We start from the raw sequence: 20,024 nt of genomic DNA, 5'->3' as shown, positions 1-20,024 counted from the left end.
TTCTGATGATACATTTATACTGTGTGTTCATGAAAAATGAAAGCTCAGATCCACTCTTGGTGCTGTGTGCTGTGATGCAGCCAGGCTGACAGTCGCTGGCGGCTTTGTGATGTTCAGCCACCATTAATGAAAAGTGGGGCTCCCACCGCTTCTGGTCACAATATGCCCTCAAAGCTCTGTTGTTTTCTCGATTGATGTCAGAAACACAAATTTACACCAAAAAAATATATTGAAGTGGACAAATTGGGTAGAAATGGGTGAGTCGTCACACTAATAAACATGCTTCAGGTAGTAATTATTTACTGACATGTGGATGGCGGTTTGATGTGGGTCAGAGGCTGCAGATGTGGCTCATATTCTGACATGATGGCTCTAAAAACGTGATCTTGGGAGCTGCTATGTCACTTATCTGACATATGGGAGAAATATGACAGCTTTAGTTACATTTTGACTCTGACCAGCAATAATTTTTAATTTTCTGGCTTTTCCAGACTTTTGAAATGTTGAGAAAGTAAAACATTGTTTTCTATAATGTGGATGAAGTCATACATTTGTTTATTAAAATACACAGATGTGTATGCCACCTTTACTATATTTTTATTTTCAAGTCTGAATTTGGTTCTGTTGCACATCATTACTCCATATTGTTTATTTATAATGAATAAGTGGACATGGCATGCAGTATTTTAACCCAGTCCATGTCTATGACTTTAAGCGTTGTTTTCAAATCTCATATTTTAATGTAAATTTTTTTCTATGAGTCTACTTGTGTCTTTGATAAAATGGACGACGATTATGAAATCTCTGTCTTCTTGTAACTGTGTAACTCTGGCTGTATTTAGACGTGATGTGATTGATTATGAAAACTTTTCATTTCTGCCTCCCAGCAGATACTAATTCCCCAAGCTGTCCTTGACCTCACTGATTAAAGCTGGAAACTGTTGTCATTAGCTGCACTCGTGTAGGAGAAGCAGTCTGATTATCTCATCAGCGCCACCCTGAGTGTGAATACAGTGGGCACTTTTTGTTTAATTTGATAGCTAACCGATAACAGCAATAACCAAGTGGTCACCAAAAGCTTGCTCCTGAAAAAGAACTTTAAGTTTATCCACTTTAATCATTTTGGCTTCTCTATGCAATGGTTTGAATTTTAAGTAAAGTTTCAAAGTGTTTTACACCATAAAAAAACATAATATTGTGTTTTTAATGGCTGAAAAAGGTGATAAGAAACAACATCAGCAGCCAGCTTCAAGTTCTTCTGGTGGGTTTTATTCTTTAACATTTTTGTTTATTGACCTCCCTGTCATAAATCTAAAATCTTACTGGTTTCACATCTGCACTTCATTAGACCAAACAGGTCAAACTAAACGACAAAATCTAAACAAAGAAACAGAAATCAGAATATTAGTCTAGTTTACAACCTCATTTACATAACTAAATGGTCTGAAAAATTAAACATTTAATGTGGGGAAACTCAAAAGGAAAATCAAACAGTACAAATAAATAAATAATAAAAAAAAAACACTTCAATATATTAGTCTCATGTTCTACTATTGTTAGCTTTAAGAGAGAAAAAAAAACAAATATATGAATGGATGTAAACTTCAACATAATCCTTCTGAGATTAAACCATAAACAAGTGAGTGAAGCAAAGTTACAACAGATTGTTTAATCTTTTAAATTAAACAATTTGAAAGATTAAATTATAAATATATTTAAGAGCCAAGTGATAAACTTGACCACATTACCCCAAAAACATTAACCAATTATGTCACAAGCAATAAACATTTCAATTTGTCAAACCATCAAGCAAATACATCAAATATATTGATCAATGTTCCAGTTATTAATCAAAAGCATCTTTATGCCTTTTAGCCTTGATTTCAAGAAATTCAGTGTTACTGAGGAGTTTTCCTGTTTTTCAATTTTCTTGAAGTTTGTTTCCCAACAACAGCAAATTAAATTGTTTCTTCACTGTTAATTTAGCCTCATTAAATATGTACCCAGTTCAAAGTGCAGACGAAATGTGTGAACACTTCATGCAACTTAAAGCTGATTTTAACATGTGCCTTGCGATTCAACACAGATGAATTTGTCAGTTTGGCAGATTCCAGCTCTTTAAATAGTTCAGAGGAAATGCCAACACTTGTGTACCTCAAATCATAATCCTGCAGCTCTCTCACACAAAGAACACATTGTGCTCAGAAATGCCCAGTTATTCTCATTCCTCTGTCTTTATGTCAGTCCTGCAGTATGATACCATCCCCTCCGTTTCAGTAGAAGTTGGTCCATCCATTGATTTTGTGATTTTCTTTCAGCAGTTGCATCTTCTTTCACTAATGCCAGTACATTTCTATTTGTCTCAGAATGCTGTTTGATAAAAGATACTGGAGTTAAGGATTTTAAAATCTCCAGGGAATGCCTTGAAACTTTTTAACTTTCTTGAAAACATCCCTTCCCCACTGAGAAAAATAGTTAATGCACTCATCCACTCATTGCTCATGTGATTAGAAATTTATTTTGCTCACAAAATGTTTTACAGTCCTTTTCCTTGTTGTTTCTGACACTGAAGATGAAGATAATTTGAGTTATTTTCGCCATTGAAACATTGAAAGACTAGACAATTTCAGTCCTAAAATTTAAGTTGGTAATTGCTTTCTTGAGAAATTATGTCTTGATTCTGCAGTAAATCTCATAATTTAGAAGAGCCAAACATCTGACGACAGACATACAGTGTGATGCATACAAACTTATAACTTTCATATTAAGTTTGTATAACATACACACAGTGCTAAATTATTTTAAACCATTATCAGACTTTTAAGATATTTCTCTGACATTGCTAATCATTTTGAAGGACATTGTCTGTTACTTAAAAATTATAATATTGCAAGCACTCAAACTTGTCTTAATGCGTGTGGAATAACGAGCTGAAAGCATTGTCATGGTTATCTGGCTGAAATATCGCAATCAGCAGCTCAAAACAAGTGATTCAGAGTTATTTTGTGACATGGGTGGACATTGCCTGGGAATGACAGAGTGTGAGTCAGGACCTTGCCACTGCTGAATCAAACATGCCGCTGGGCTTTGCTTTAAACAGACTGAGGAAGGACGCAGCTCTGCTGGAAAGGTCAAAACAGGTCACAGGCCATGGACACAGAGGGATCACAATCCAGTGACATTTACACTCCCTAACCCTCACATTTTATGCACTAGTTTGTGCAAGTGTCCATCTTGTGAGGCAGATCTCTGCACTACTGCAGTGTTTAAGTTACTCTGCATAGACTTTTTTTTGTCTTATAACCCGGGTCAAGTCAAATGCAACTTAAACTCCAAATTTTTTTATTTATTTTTTTAATCCAGCTTAGGTCATTCTTTTAATCCAGAGACCAAAGAAAGTATCTTTATGTAAAATCTGCACTTTCATTTAAGTGTCCTTAGACAAATGGAAGAAGATCTGAGCATGTCAAGAAAGCTCAAAGAGTTTCAAGTTTCTTCTAAAAATAACAGATCTTGCAACCTTCCAACTACAGGTCTGTTTCCTTGTACACCACTGAGTAGCACAGACCTGCTCAACCTGGAGATGTCACATCACCTCTGAACATATCCAGCTGGGATTGGACTGGACTTCTGGATCAAAGTTAAAACTTTGCTATGAGTTGGCTTCTGACGTCAACATAGAAGCTCTAATGACAAGTCGAAGTGAACTTTCCATGCGTGACGTTACTTTATGAAACTGGAGACTTTAACAGGAAGGTTCAGCTGCAGCTTCCAGGCTTCTCTGAAGTGTAAAGGTAAGGACTTTATAACAATCATACCCTTCAAAATCAAATGTGAATGTAATTATAATTTAATCAAATTTGATCACACAAAGTGAATAATTATCAGTGTGTGGTAATAAATGGTCAAATTGCTGCTGCATACTTTCTGTAAAATTAATCCAACTTATATTGGATGTAGTTTGTGTCCTGTAGATCAGCATGCTTGGGTCAGTTGTAGTTTGTTTTTGTTTGCTTCTTTCCTATTTAGCTGTAAAACTAAATACAAAACTCTAATCGAGCTTCCACAAAGTTGTATCCAATGATATCACAGAAGGGGGGAATAATTAATTGAGTCCATCCATTTGTACTACGCTTTCTTTCATATTTTTATGTTTCTAATCCCACTTCTCCTTCCCCTTGTCTGCCTACAGTGTTTACTATTTTCAGCTTGACTTGTGTGCCTCTTGGTTTCTGTACCAGTTTGCTTTTTAAAATCATTACATTTTGTGAAATTTCACAGTGGAAATTCAGACTTTATGAACCCAATGTATCAGTGTAAATTGGTTTTGGAAAAATACACCAGTGGAAAATTTATTGACAGCTAACATACATTACTTAACGACTATTGCTGTGGGATATGAAGATGCCAACCTACTATAAGATGCAATTCAACCCAAATGTTGACTGTTTCCATAAGCAAACATTAAGAGTCAGTACAGGTGGATGTGAATGTGAATAAACTGATTCACATATTTACAGATTGACACCCTCCATGAGGAGTACAAGCCATAAAAGATGCTGGCTATTAATAGTGATGTATCCAAGCATATTAATGGAAAGTTGATTGGGAGAAGCAATGTGGACACTCTTGAGAGAAAAAAGCTGGGGGAGATTTATAAAGCCTTGAGTCAGCAGTTTGAGAGCCGCAACAAGACGTGCCCCGGACTTGGATTTCATTCCTTGTGTGTAACACTCGTGAACCAGAGTCGATCTCAGAAGCCATCTGCTGGTTTTGTTTGCATTTTATTAAGTCTGTGGTCTGAGCAGCTGTCTACCAGGAAACTTTAGATCGCTTCATTCTACCCTGTGCGGATGAGCTTTACAGAGGCACAGATTTCATTTTCCAGCATAACTTGGCTCCGGCCTACATTTTCAAAACCATCATTACCAAGTTTAATGACTCGGTTATCGCTGTGCTTTGCTGGCCGGCAAATTTGCTTGGCCTAAATCCCACAGAGCATGTATGGAGTATAGTCAAGAGGAACACGACAGACACCAGGGCAACCAATGCAAATAAGCCAAAGGCTGATATTAAAGTAAAATGGGCTTCTGAACCTTTAAGCCAGGGGTGTCAACATCCAGTCCTCGAGGGCTGGTGTCCTGCAACTTTTAGATGTGCCTCTGCTGCACCACACTTGAATAGAATAATTAGTTTTTTAGCAAAGCTCTGGAGAACTGATCTGTACAAGGAGGAGGTAATTAAGCCATTTCATTCCTGTGTTTTGTACCAGTGGCAAGATCGAAAAATCGCAGGGCAGCGGCCCTCAAGGACTGGAGTTTTACACCCCTGCTTTAAGCTATCAACACATTGGTATAATAAATCACATGTCTGAGGGGATAAATTATATGGCACATAGATAATATACTAGAACCCTGATATTTCAGTATTGCATTAATTGTTGTAAATTCTTTTTAAGTAAAAGCTTCAACTGTGCATACAATGAATCTTTATAAGACATGAGCTTATTGAGCTTAAATTACACAAAGTGATACCTTTTTGCTTTAAGCTTGAGATGCAGCTACTTAGGCCTGATTTCCGAACTTTAGGCACCTGACAGGTCACAGGTTTTACAGTATGAACTGGTAACACTGTGATAAAACACAGTTCTTAAATTGTCTATCTTGTGTTTTATTTCGCATTATATAAGTCAGAGCCACTGCTTTGCATTGTAAGTTCTGCCTCTGCTAAAGCCAGTGTTTGGAGAATGCGCAGCCTGGATGTGAATGGGAAAACGCAATGCTCCGCCACTGAGGCGACTGAATGAGAGCAACAGCAAGATGGTGCGCGCCATGCAGCAGCAGCAGCAGCAGCAGCTCAACCCCCTGCTGTAATTCTTCACCGCATCGACAGCACGGCGCACACACACGCCGCTTTTATGGATGGGACAGCTCGTTTACATCCCAGCAGTGATACTGAGGTCCAAAAACCAACGTCCGCTGCGTGAATCGGCGCTGAAACGGGCGGAGCGCTCTCACTTTGTGTGTCCTGTTGATTGTGCCTGCTGAGCGTTCAGAAGAGCAGGACAGAGACAAAAAAAAAAGAGGCAGACGCCAAAAACAAAAAGCTGGTGGCAGGAGCTGCGCTGGATGGCATTCCTCTCTGGGTTTGTTAGGTGGTGAGCGTCACTGTTTTGACTTCAGAGCCTCTTGGGGGGAGAAAGGCTGCGCTCCATTTAGCAGCTTTTTTTCTTCTTTTTTTTAATCTGCTCTGGTCCTTTGTCACAGTAGGTTGTGATTTTTTTTCTTTTTTTTCTTTTTGGTACATAACAGGATTCATGGTGGAAGCGCTTCCTTTCATCAATGTGCATTGATGTAGCAGAAAACGTGGAGGAGATAAGGTAGGCACCGAGATGCTCACAGTTCTGGTTCCGGATGTTTCATGAAACTGTGCTGCTCCTTTTGTCTTGTGACATGTGAGTGTGTGCAGAGTGCAGCAAGAGTTGGATGTTTTCATTGATACCTAATTGAACTGAATTGGGTTGCATCTCCCACTGTCCTTTGTTAGGCTTCATGATGTGTCTGTCACCAAACGCTGCTGTGGAAAATAAAACTATGTGACTCATCGGCATTTCTCTCCTCACAGAACCCTTATCTCTGGGAACGATTTCACTGAGGACGGTCAGCAAATAGGGGGATTTCGATTTTTACCTAAATCGGGAATTACACATCCAAACTGGGATCTATGAGCGGAAAAGTGGCGAAGGCTAAAGAAGACAAGGATGCTTCCAAGGGTAAGAGACGAGCCTTGCCTTGCACGGACTGCTTTCATCCCTGATGGGGAACATGCACCAATTCACCCCCCCTGCATGCTCGAATCCCCCTCTGAGGTTGTAGAGCAGCCGCTGGACGGGGAACCATCCCCAGCATGATGCATTCGGGTTGCGAGAGCAAATGCATTTGCTTCTGCAGGCCTACATGCTGCACACTAGTTTTAGAGCACATGCTTTAATTGTATTCACAAACGTGGGCAATTTGGTCAATAAATCCTTCTGTAGACCTGGCTGCCTTCTCATGGAATAGAAATACATCTACAGTAATGTTTCTAACGCTGGAGTGGTAATTATTTCATCCTTTTGTGTTGCTGGCATCCTGTTGAAAGGTCCTTTTGTGTTTCTCGCTCTCGCCGTCACTGCAGTGTGAGATCTCGTAGCCCGAACCTGTGATCTGTGACGCAACATATCTATATTTAATAATAATAATAATAATAATAATAATAATAATAATAATTAAAGTGCTTTTACATTGCCACAGAGACAAGGATGTCAGAGAAACATGGCAGGACTAATTAGTGGACCTGTTTCATCCACACCATGTTTTTGCGCAACAGAAAAGTCTGTTGCTCCTTTTCTGTTTTCTTTTAAACTCATGAAACTTATAAAATATATATGCTCACGGTGATAATTATTTTCAAGAGGACGTACCTTTATTTCCCAGAACTTTAAAGCAGCACTGTAAGCTGTTGAACGTCACCGATAAGTATTTAGACGCTTATCAAAAAATTAGTAAATTAGTTTTTGATTTCAAAGTGCGATGCAATAAAGCAACATTAGTGATGTGGTACCGGAGCAAGCGCTGTTTATTTACATACATAAATGTAAGTGGGGCTCCTTTTGTCACCTTCCGGATCAGTTTGATGTGTTCACAACAAATCAATAACCTAAGTGGCTTAAATTGGCAGCGCAACTACAAGAGAGTAATGTGACTTGTTGATATTATTATGAAGGCTATAACACACAAATATCTACAGTGCAAGCCAGATACACATTTTTTTTCACTATCTGATGTTAAATTAAGAATAACGTTTGGCTGATTTAGGTCAGTTGGTTATTTCTAACTGTTAAATGACAGAAAATGATCAGATTGTTCTTTTTTAAATTGAATTTCAAATGTTTGCATGTCACGATATTAAATTCTGACTCTCTGGTTGAGGACACCATGGCTGTGCAGGCTTCTTATAGGTTAATTCACACAATTTGTGAAAACCTTAGATTCTGGCTGTTAGTCCAATGATTGAAAAACCACTGAGAGGAATAGATAATTTCTTAAAAAGAGTATAAATATACTCTTCAAATTAACTTGGCAATAAAGAGTTTCATTTTTGGAAATTTGTATAGAAAAAAACAATATTCTCTTCCAATTTACAGTTGTATATGAAATGTGGTGACGCAAGACGTGAAGGATGACCAAATTAGAAATTTATGGATGTGGTGAAAAAGTACGATGACAGAAGAAGACAGATAATCTGCTGTGCGACCAAAAAAACGAACAAGAAGAAAAATAATTTTTTAACACTATTTATTCCCATGAAAACAACATATTAATGCTCACAGCAACTCTAATTTATCATCATCTGTAACTCTACAAAGTACGTCATCTGTCTGCTGCTCCTTAAATCTAGCCAAACTTGGACTGACTGAGTTGAAATTAAACTCCAGAAAAAGAAGAAGAAGTTTGAGATAAACTAAGGCACAGACAGTTTTTCAAGGGATAGCAGTTCCTAAAAGATACCAAACGAAGGTAAAAGCTGAGTTTCCCTACTGTTTTCTAAATTTAGAAAAAAAGCCCTTAGCTTTCACCCCAGTGATCAGTGACGTGATCACTGGGGTGAAAGCTGCCTTCATCATGGACTTGAATGGCACACAAGCAGGGACTTACATGGAGAAAACCACTCCTGACCCTGCCAATGCTGGCAACCACCCGGCCTGCAAATTATTTCAGAGAAACAGTCCATTAAACCAGAAGCACCTGCCATCTCTGTGGCAGTTTTTCTTGGCCTACACTGGCTTCTAACTCTCCCACTCTTTCATAGCAGAATAAATAACCTATTTTCAAAACATTTATCACTCACTAGCTGCTAAAATTACCCTCAAATTTCAACCATCATTGTTGTTTAAATAATAGATTAACTTTGTAATGAATCTTGTATGCAGTTATTAAAGCCAGTAACTGATTTGCCATAATTCACCTTCACAGTCAGTCTCACAATCCATCTTAGTTTCCGCAGAACTAAAATGGACTTGGCAGAAGAATAAGTGAGTGGTTTTAGATTCTGTAATAAAAATGTTATTAAATATATCAGCAGGAACTCGTGATCATCTATAATGTTTCTGTATGATTTCACACAGGGGACTAAATCAGAAAACCTTCACAGTTCTTTTGCTCCAACTATAATAATACTCAAGTCATCCGCTTTGTTCATAACCTTTATTTAACCACTCCTGTACAAGAATTTGGGCTATCCAACAGCACAACAAAATAAAAACAAGACGATTTCAACCTTTAAAACATTTTAAATATATTATACTTTGATAAAACAAATTACATAAAACATCTATAGCTAGAGGTTTTTGTCTTCTTGTCATTCACGAGAGATTTAAAACTGTTGGGTGAAACCTTCTCTTCAGTCTTTAGATGTTTCTGTAATTGGTTTCAGTAATGAAGATTTAAAAGCTTTCTTTCCCAGGTCTGTCCTAATCCTTGTTTCATACAGAGAAATAATATCCTGGTTACAAAGACTGGAACCACTTGAACGTTTCCTCACTAACCATTTTCTCAGTAGTGGTTCCAGTAATAATCATGTCAAAAAGACATACCAGTGTTTTAAGTTTTGAGACAAATGGCTCTCTTCACCTCTCAGAAAATTGGCTGCCTATCTTTTGCAGGAGGAAGCTGAAACCTGGTGGGGTGGAGGGGGATGTGGTGAGTCTGGGCTGCGGTATCAACATCAGTGAATCATGTTGTGTTAGTTTTCTCTGTCCTTGTGAAGCTAAGCTGTGCAGACAAAGTGATGTGTCAAAGTGAACAGGACGTACACGCTCTGAGCTTCATGTCTCTTCTCGCTCAGAACCCACAGATAGATAACGTCCATATATGCAATTTAATAGTTATGCACTGAAGCATTTTGCATCAGTTATGCAGGACTTTTCACTCTGCTTCTCCTCACTGTAGTCTCACATTACATAAGATCAAGCCTATCCCGATTTATGAACCTTTTTATTATTAGTTTTGCTGATTAACAGGTAATTAATTTAACACTAATAAATTAGTGTTAAATTCTGCACATTCTTCTGTGCAGAGCCAGCCCAAGGCATAAGCAAACTGAGGAGCCATTTTGGACCCCAGAGCCCTCTCAGTGGAGCTGATTTTATTTTTTTTTAGTAATAATTTGTCATTATAATGTCAAAAACCACACAATTTCATTATGAACTGAGTTGTTTTTACAGTAATGTGTAAGTAAAAATTATTTTATTGATCAAAAGAAAACAAATAATTAAACAATAATTAAAACTTCTCAATGTTTGTCCAGCAAAATGTTTTTACATCAGGCAACACGGCTGCTACATGGATGAGCTGCTCTATGCTGTGGTTGGGAATCTGTTGTTTGCTGCTGAGCATAATCATTCTGTGGCTAAAACAAACATTATTTTTACATCAACTTCTAAGTTATGTGAAAATCATTTGAAGGCTCAGAATTAGTCCAGTACCAGTACTGGTCCACATTTTCAGGGGAGAAAGATTCACCTGGTATAAATTAAATATTTAGCTATTGGAGTAACGCTTAAGAAAAATGTATTTAATCAATGAATGTCACCAATTGCAGTTTTCTGGGTGATCCCTGGTTACCAATCTTTAGAAAGTCTGACTTGGTGATTTAGATTTTAGTTCTAAATTATTTTTTTGTCTGGAATGTTGCTACATATAGCAAAAAAGTCGGTGAGTTGGCAACAGTGGGGTGAATATTGTTAAACATGCAGACCTGACCTGGTGAGTCGATCTGTCAGTCAAACCTCTCACTGTAGAGCAGAAGAGGACAGAGGACTGATTTTTAAACCCTTGTTCATGAAGATAAGATCAGGGGATACGATCAGCTTCACATGTAAGTATCAGCAGATCACGATCCCCCAAAATTAAGAAACTCGTTTTCCAGTAATCGACTGGCCAATAAATCAGTTGGCCAATAAATGTATCCTATTACACATGTATTTGATGTAAACAGCCCTGCCAGAGATGCAATAAGTTTACAGCAGGTGTGGGAATGATCTAATGTTTGGACTGCTGATTGCAGCCAGTCCACATTGTTAGCAGAACTAGAGGGCCCCAAAACCACATTTTGTGGAGCCCTCTAGCCCCCTGGAGGGCTTTTCCCTCTACCCCCAGAACAGTCTTGAACCGGCCCTACTACCTTCGGTCATTCTACTCCAGCCTCATCCCTGTGCAGTGTGCTGATATACTCCCCTCCTGGGCTCCAAGTGTCAGCCAGCCGATTCACGGCTGCCCTAAACTGCAGATATGAGCAAATCACGGGGCATAAGTCTCGCATATTTGCTGGCAGATTAATTCGGTGCAAGAAAAGCCATTGAATCAATGGATGGCCAGAGAGAAGTTTGTAGCTGCTTCATTAATCACAATGGAGGCGGCTCTGCCCCCCAGAACACTGACACCTGCTCTAATCTCATCAGCAGAACTGCACACAGTGTCATTAGGACCCTGGTTTGCTCTTTGAGGAGATACTGTGAGTAGCCTGTGGTCAAAGTAATAATTAAGAGAAGATTTTACGGTGTAATCATTAAGATGCAGGATTAGATGTCAGCACCCGAGCTGCCAGGCTTAATTTAACTCTAAGGTCTTGCAAAAAGTTTAAAACACAGTTCCTGCGTCCCTGAATGTGGAAGTTTCTTGAAGTTTTGATGCTTTATGTTTCAGCCTCAAAAGCTTAAATGGATTTATTTGGGATGATACGTGATTGATCAATGCTAAGCTGTGCATATGCAAAAACACAGTGTTTTTGTCAAGCTTTTAGTGCAAATATCTTTGTACACATGAAACACTTACTTAAAAGTAACTTTTCATCAAGAAATAGAAACTTGTTTTAAGTTAATTATAAAATATGCTAAGGTTTTAATGTGGAAAAACCCAATATAGTATGGACAGTTTTGCAATACATATTCCATAGTATTTTTGTGGTTTTGTAAATTGCTCCAGTGAAATTTGAATAGAGCATGTAGCAAAATCAAAAAAAAAAAAAAATTGTAAGATGTTCACTCATGCATGCAGCACATTTTCTTTCCTTCATTTATCTTGTTAATCCTGTTTAGCATCAGTGGGTGGGAGCATTTCTAGAGTCTGTTCGTAGCTGAGAAGAAGCTCAGTAAACTCTGGACAGGTCATCAGTCAATTAGTGTTCTTCTTGTCACTTAACAGTTTGTGAAACTACAAATAAATTAGGATAATTTAACTGTCTCACCAAGCTATTATGTTACTTTGTGTAAGGATTTACTGTCAGGAATTGTTTTGCAAATTACATCAAGATATGTTTACAGATCAGTGTTTGTTCTGTTCCATTTCATGAGGTTTGCCGGATTTAGCCGGTGTGTTTGGAAAGAACGTGATATATTTCCAATGACAGGGCGGTGAAATCGTTCCCTGTCAGATTCCTTCCTGGTACTGACGCAGATCTGATGATCATGCCTGGAGGAAACAGTCTCTGAGTGGCGTCAGGGATCTGCCACGCTCCATCTCTCAGCTGTGTGCCGATTGCTTTGAGACCGAGGACCCATCTCTGTCAGTGACCCAGCGTGGCCTTAGATCAGTGTGTTATAGTTCCAGTTTTTGTTTTGTCTGGATGAAATGCATCCAGAAATCTTCTGATACAGCACAGTTCTTCATTGCACAATGATAAGTTCCTGGATTAGAAATGGTTCGTTTTTTGTCTGACGTCATCATTGCTGAAGTGTTCCCTCCATAAAAGCTCTAATGCATTAGTCAGCTTAATAATCCACAAAGCTGCATGGCTTCTGAGGTGAAAGGCTTTGCGAGTTGTCCTCAGTTGAAATTTCAACATGCTTCCTGTAGTTGTTAATTTGTAGGGGCTGAAGAACAGGGTTTAAATTATTTCTAGTTATTCCTTCAAGCTTTTTTCTGTTAAATGTCTTCATTATCTTCATCATCTCTATACTTATTTTCTAATCTTAACAACTGAAAATAAAGGAAAGAGGTCAATAGTTAATAAAAAATAGGCTATTTAAAAGGTCTGGTAATATCATTGCAACAAATGTATTGCTGTGTTTTTCTGACCAGGTGAAGAAAGTCTTCCTCCTTCCTAAATGTGCATCAATGGCTTTTACCTTTGAGACATGAAGGGAACTTTTAAACTTACCTTAAAGCTGCACTATGTTTGTCTGTTAACATTTAAAAAAAAAGTTTGACTCTTAAAACTGTTGACTGTATAATATGAAACAAGTAATCTGTGGAAAAATTGAACTACTGTGCCTCCTCCCTGTGGTTTATTTATGCTATATTCATAACTTAGCTGCTCACAATCAGCAATAACCAACAGAAGCCAGGGGAAGTGTCTTAATGCTGACAATCAATCTCATGTATGTGCTCCAGCTATGATGACGGCAGAGAAACAACTTCTCGTAACATGACTGGCCATGGTAACTAGCCTGTGTTAGTTTTTTATTATGTTATACAAAACTAAAACACTGATTTTAGTTTTAATCAGTGTGAAACACTCCATCTACCCAAATGATGATTGTGTGTTGAGCTTTTCTGCTTCAGATTTATCAGAGGTCGTTGAGGTTCTTCAAAGCTGATTATAATGATCTAATTATTTACCTGAATTGATTCATTATAATAATTGTGGATCCAAACTAAAAAAATACAGTGGGATTTTCTGATACCTGTACGCTTTGGATTACTGCAATTTACTTTCAGATATGCACTTCAGAATATAATCTCATCTAAATATAATCCTCCATAATTGTTGTTACACGTGTCAAACTGGCAAATAACAACACATTAATCCTCAAGGTCAGTATTGTGAACTCAGTGGTGGCCCGATTTGCTCCCTGTCCTACAATGGTACAGGGCAAATTGAGGTTGGAGATGAGTTGCAGATTAGAGTTTTTGTAAAGGTGAAAAGTTGAAGCATTTCTATGCTGAACCAGAAATATTGGCAGAAAAATGGTTTCTAAACTACTCCCTATATGCTGCAGTGAATAATTTTGGGGGCTTTTTCTTTTGACTCAGTTTGAAACGCACAAACTACAGTATTACTTGTAATGACTTTTTATAGGTGTGCAGCAAGCAAACTGTATTTATCAATGTTGCACTGAACTGACTTCAAATCATATTACTGTACTTTGATGCTAAAATCAGCCAGTCTTCAGGGTTTTGTGATGGTCTTCTGGGCTATGAAAAATTTAATTCCCTGAATTATAGATATGCAAATGCTCCAAGCTGGTCAGAAGCATGTACAACTCCAAATTGTGCATTTGGTTTCATGGAGGAAAGTCGTAAATTCTGAGGGCTGTAGTTGAAATAGAAAATGCGTCTGTAAGACTGTTCTGGCTGCACTTGTGAAGATGTACAGTCCACACATATACCTTTTCCAGGGTAACATTTTGCATAAAATTGCACATTGATAGTGGACTACATTATTGCAGGAAACTTTTGGCACTTTGTCAGACTTGCATTATATAATTATGTCACCTCATGCACTGTACAGTTGAAGTTTCTGGTGCATGCGCAGAAACCTCCCATATTCCTGGTATAATTCTGCAGATTGTAAAGCACACCCAGATGCAGATCTGATACATGTGGGAGTATCAGTTTGCTGAGATGGTGTAGAAAGTAGCAGGAAAAATCCTGACTAAAATCAATATTATCACAACTTCACAGACAGTTAAATCGTATTTACCAATTTTCTGCAATTCAAAATAGATTTGCAGAATTGAATGTCAAGGTGGGAAAGTGCCCTGAGGCTTTCTACTGTATTTGACACATAAACTGAAACTCCTTGTCTTGCTGCTGTTGGAATCAGAGTTTTAGGGTGTATTCAGACCAACCCAGGATTAGATTCCTGAATCAGACTCTTATTCATTTGTCATGAAAGTCCGAGTTTTTGGGGAGGTCTGAATGCAAATTTGAATTCCAAAACGGACTGAAAAATCGAACTCTGATCCACCTGAAAACCTGGGTCTCAGTCCTGAAGTGGACTCTAAAATGGTAGAAAACCTGTCTGAATGCAATCTGACTAGAGACCATTTCAAAAGCAGGAAGTTAGCAGGTCATTCTGGTCAATATATTACTCTCTGCTCTGCGGGTTAACGAAGATGTTGTGTCGGTTGTCATATCAACGAGTTTGTGTGCCAACACTAAGAAAGAAAAAGCAGACTATAAATGATCTTAAGTTGCTTTACAACTTTTTATCAGCTTATTGTCCCATTGCTGTGGTGCGCTGCAGCTGCTGTAATTTTTAAACCTTTAATAAATGACAAGAGATGATCTAATTGGCTCGTTAGTTTGAACATTGAATCATCAAATAGGATGGAGGAATTTGCTTAGTCCTCTCTTGCATCTAAATAGAAATCAAATTGATTTATATCAAGGGAGAAAACTTACAAACATCAGCAATTTTCTCAGCTTTCATGCAAGTCTTGTTTATAGAAGTTGGGTAAGAAATAAAGGCGCTTTGATCATTTTTGTGCTTTTTGCTCATCCCACGTTGCCTGGTTTAGTGGACAGACTCACTGCATAGTAATGGCGCCTGCAAGAGCGTTGTTAGCGTTAGCGGTTAACAGACAATGTCCAAACCAGTAATGCATATGAAAGAAGAAACCCTACAACCTCTAAAATCCGACACTGCTCTGTTTTTGTTTACTTTTTTGTGAAGAATATAGTTGCGCTGGTTTTCTTCAGAGGTTGTGTGTCGATTCCTTCAGTAGTTCTTGGAGCAGCGCCCCCACAGGTGACGGGGCAACAGGTTTTGTCAGTTAGAGTTTGTCGTTTGACAAGTGCAGTGCGAATGCGAACTAGAGTTCTGAAAATGTAACAAATGTTACAATTTTGGTCCCCAATCGAACCGAGTCTACCGTATTATCCGGTCTGAATGCACCCTTAACATTTTGCATGGATTAATAAATAGTCATCATAAAAGTATTAAGTCAGTTTCAGTCCTTCAAGGCTCGATGTCTAACAGTTGCTTGAAGTTTGTCAAGATTTGAAAGGCTACTAAGGTGGGGTAAGAAAAAGAAAACTATTGGCAATAAACAAGATATTTGGCTGGAACAGAACAGGTCTGGGAGTCTGGCCAGCAGGCCTCTGTGGTGAAGATGATGGGGCCAAATGATGGCCTCGGGATGTAAGTATAGAGCAGATTGCTTCCTTCCAGTTTCCTAACCTCTTCTCACCTTAAGGCAGGATTTCAAAAGTCTTCTGAATTCACAGATGTTCTTTAATAACAGGCAGTTAAAAGCAGATTTTTATGTAAAGCTTTAGTATAAGATGATTGATGTTCAACAGTAATTCCTGACATTTCCTGATGCAGTGATGAAGGTGTGAACAAACTAAAAGGTGAAAAAGCTCTATTTTGACCTGAAAGGAAGATGCAACCAAACGTTGCATCTGATCTTACTGGCTTAAATCTTGACAACATTGTGTTCTCTGTATCAGCAGGCACACCCTGCTCTCTCAAAACACGCAGTGAGTAGTTAACAGGATTATCCGCTTCCTGGTCTTCTCCAGTCCTGCAGCTGATTTCACAAGCAGGTTACAGGCGACGCATCACTTCAGTTTGCATCAGTGTTTCATCTAACAAGAGCACTGGACCTATAAAAAGAAACTTCACAACCCTGGAAAACAGGATCCTGAACTGACCTTTCATAATGTCATTTTTACTGTTTTCATTTTAAAATCAATTTTATCTAATAGATAAAATTAATAATTAGATAATTAGATAAAATTGATTTTAAAATGAAAACAGTAAAAATGACATTATGAAAGATCTATTTGTAAATTCATCCAGTTAAAATTGTCCAAAAGCTGGATGTGTGATATTTAAATTGTGTTTTCTACATCGGAAAAATAAACAGTCTAAATCTAAGCTGTGTAGAAAGTGTAACACAATTTCATGTTGCTTTGACACACATCAGCTTGAACACAGACTTACACTGTGGACTTAGACATTGTTTTCCGTGCGAATTGAACATTGCTTTACATTAAAATAAATGTTAATTGAATATGAATTAGATATACATCTTTTTCTCATTCCCTTAGTGGTCAGAGCAAATTAAAGTCATTGTTGCAGGAAAACATTTATTTAGGTGCATTGTCAGAAAAAAAGATCACTCACATATCTTAGAGAAACAAAAGCAATTTATTAATGAGCTGAAGCTTTGCCTTTTAAAGTTGTTCATGGACGTTGATGGAAACTGGAGGTGTTAAAATAGTGCAGCAGTTTGCTTATTAATTAAAGACTGACTGCGATGAAGTCCCTCTGCAGTGACTCTGCACTCCAGACGATAAACATACTACGGATGCCGCTTTAACGTCTCTCAGTAAATTGATCTCTTGGTTTTTTATTAGCTCAAACTATTTTTATAACTGTTGAGTAGAGGTGCAATGATGAAGGCAGCTCATAAAAATGGAAGATTCACAACTTTCATTCCACAAGAACAGGCTGAAAATGTTTTCAAAGATATTTTTGTAAAAATGTAAACTCTACGTTATAAATGTTTCACAAACTACTGTCTGTGTTTTTATACTTTTTCAAACCTGAGATGATCCCAATGCTTAAAAACTTTTCAAACATAATTTCATTTTCTTATTTTAAAAAATTAAAGGTTTCACATGTTTTTTTCAAAGACTGCTCGGTGTAGTTCAGTTCAGGTTTGATTATTCTAAGTACATTATGTCTTGCTTTTTTTTCCTTTACCTTTACAACTTTGTGTTTACTTTGTACTGAATTTTAGGTATATTATGTGTTTGTTGAGAATCTGATTTGTGTTGCAGTGTTTAGTTTGGTAGTCAGGTTATATTTCTGGAGTTATGGTTAGTTCTGTTTAGTGATTGTTTAGGTTGCTGGTTTCTGTTTCCACCTCGTCTGTAATATTACCTTTTCTTTTCCAGTTGGCTCTCCGAGTGCACACAGTACATCCAGTTCACTCCTAATTCTTAGTGTTTTCTTCTATGTGTTCTCAGTCTAGTTTGCTCTTATGGTTTGGATTTGAAGTTTTGAACATTTCAGTCTTTTTATTTGTACTCAACCTACATTATGCCTGTTGACTGCATTTGGTTTCCACAATTAAACCACATAACTATTGAGAAGCTATAACACACATGCTAACTTCAGCTCACTGCTAACAGTTAGCCAGTCATATCCCCACAGTGCTTTATACATCATTTTTATTCTTCTCTTGCTCTCTCTCAACATTTTAATTTTTCTATTGAATGCCCAAAGTGCTAAAACACAAAGAACTTTTGCAATCTGGGCTTTTGGAACTAATATTGTTGACTATGTCAAACTTCCTGCTTCTTCCCTTCTAAATCTTTCAATCATTGGTGCAAAGATGTCAAGTTTAAAGCACTCATCTGCAGGACTCATAATTAATAAAATTACTTATAATAGGAATTATAAGTATGTTTCAATATAAACTTTACTTAACGTTTTCTGAGATTTTTTTGACAGAGCAAATTGTGTCTATGACACTTTATACTGTTTATTTAAGTTGGTAATCACTGACTTTTTAAATACTGACAAATACTGACAAAATAACACCTCTGCTTTGTTTAAAGATAGAGAGGCTATTTCTGATCTAAAGTTGATGTTATGCTAAGAAACTAGTGGACTAAGTTTGGCTTTGGCTAGAATTTGCAAGACAAAAGATGGTATCAAAGCATTGGTACCATTTCTCAGAGAGAGCTCACTTATTCATAAATAATAATGACAGAATTTGTAGCAGCAATTTGTAGAAATCAAAACCAACAGAGTTGAGTGAGCTGAGGAAAGTCATAGATTCTTTGAAGTATAAATGTCAACGTATTTCGATTTCAGGACGAATAGAGAAGATGACTTTAAGAGGCTAAATATAGAAAAGATTCTTCTCCAGTCCCTGAAGCCAATTTTACAGTCTGGAGAAATGAGCATCATGCCTGCTCCTGCCTCCTTCTCATCAGGGAGTCTTCATTTACATAATGACATGCAGCCACTGCTAAAAAGACCCCAATAATCATGAGAGTCATCAGTCAAGGATACCTAGCTAGCGTGGATTATTCTTATGCCAAGTCATGCATACTGTATTACACACACAGTGCAACAAATTAGTTGTGAACCAATTACCAAGACAAATTCCAAGGGTATACAGCTATACACACACATGCATTTACATAGGTCACAAAGCTAAGGTTAAAGGAAATGACACACTAGGGCGTGTCCTCTTTAGGGCGGAGCTTAGGTACAAGGCTAACAAAGGGAATTACAAACTGTTGTTTGAGGCAATATTGCTCTGTTGGCCCATAAGGATAGCATGAATGAATGAAGCAGCTGTATTTTAGTCTTAATAAATGGAATTTATGAATTCAACTCACTGACTCTTCTTCAACCTCATATGTCAAAAAACAGATGTGCTATTTATGATGAATTTTGAAAACAATTTATTGTAAGATATTGTATTGCATTATGATTTTAATGCAACATTGGTTATTTCTAAATGTTTTTTTTATTCAAAGACTTGGAACAAAACAAATTGGAAAATTGATTTGACAAGTAACTTCAGTTACGAGCTCCAACATGGGACAAGTAAAACCTGTAAGCCAAGAAACTACCGTAAACTTATTAAAAAGTAAATTTTGACATAGTAGTGTCCTGAATGCTCCCGAAACCCCTCAGCAGTGCTAATGACTGAAATTTTCCTTCACAGCCCTTAAAATCACGATCAAAGGACCTGTAGCAACTTCTGACTTAAGGATGATTCAGTTTCCCTCTTGACAAACTTTTTCTTTGTTTTGTCAGATGTCAGAGAGATTCTCTGCAGTGAATGATCACATCATTTTCAATGTAATTAGAGGAGACAAGTCTCTGCGTATACTGCAGAGAGGGACAGATAAAGTGAAGGAGAGTTAAACAAAGGTATAGAGAGAGGCAATGTAAGAGACAAATGGCAGCCGGTGATCTAACAGTAATCCATACCAGCAGAACCGGCG

At 37.6% G+C, this 20,024-nt stretch overlaps 1 protein-coding gene across 3 annotated transcripts in view; it reads left to right on the top strand.

The window, feature by feature from the left end:
- Positions 1-3,567: 3,567 nt before the first annotated feature.
- LOC129360514 (fibroblast growth factor 13) overlaps positions 3,568-20,024 on the top strand; it is a 92,989-nt gene continuing 76,532 nt past the window's right edge. The window contains exons 1-3 of one of the 3 annotated variants that reach the window (XM_055030811.1): positions 3,568-3,794; positions 6,312-6,379; positions 6,625-6,772. In XM_055030811.1, the coding sequence (XP_054886786.1) occupies positions 6,724-6,772 (49 nt within the window). In that variant the 5' untranslated portion in view covers positions 3,568-3,794; positions 6,312-6,379; positions 6,625-6,723. Of the gene's footprint in view, positions 3,795-5,773; positions 6,380-6,624; positions 6,773-20,024 lie in introns of those variants that run through there. The other 2 variants (XM_055030812.1, XM_055030813.1) reach the window with 2 other exon arrangements.

Source organism: Poeciliopsis prolifica, unplaced genomic scaffold (assembly GCF_027474105.1).
Source record: "Poeciliopsis prolifica strain line A6 unplaced genomic scaffold, Auburn_PproV2 SCAFFOLD006, whole genome shotgun sequence".
Taxonomy (NCBI): Eukaryota; Metazoa; Chordata; class Actinopteri; order Cyprinodontiformes; family Poeciliidae; genus Poeciliopsis; species Poeciliopsis prolifica.
This window is presented reverse-complemented; position numbering and strand designations above follow the sequence as displayed.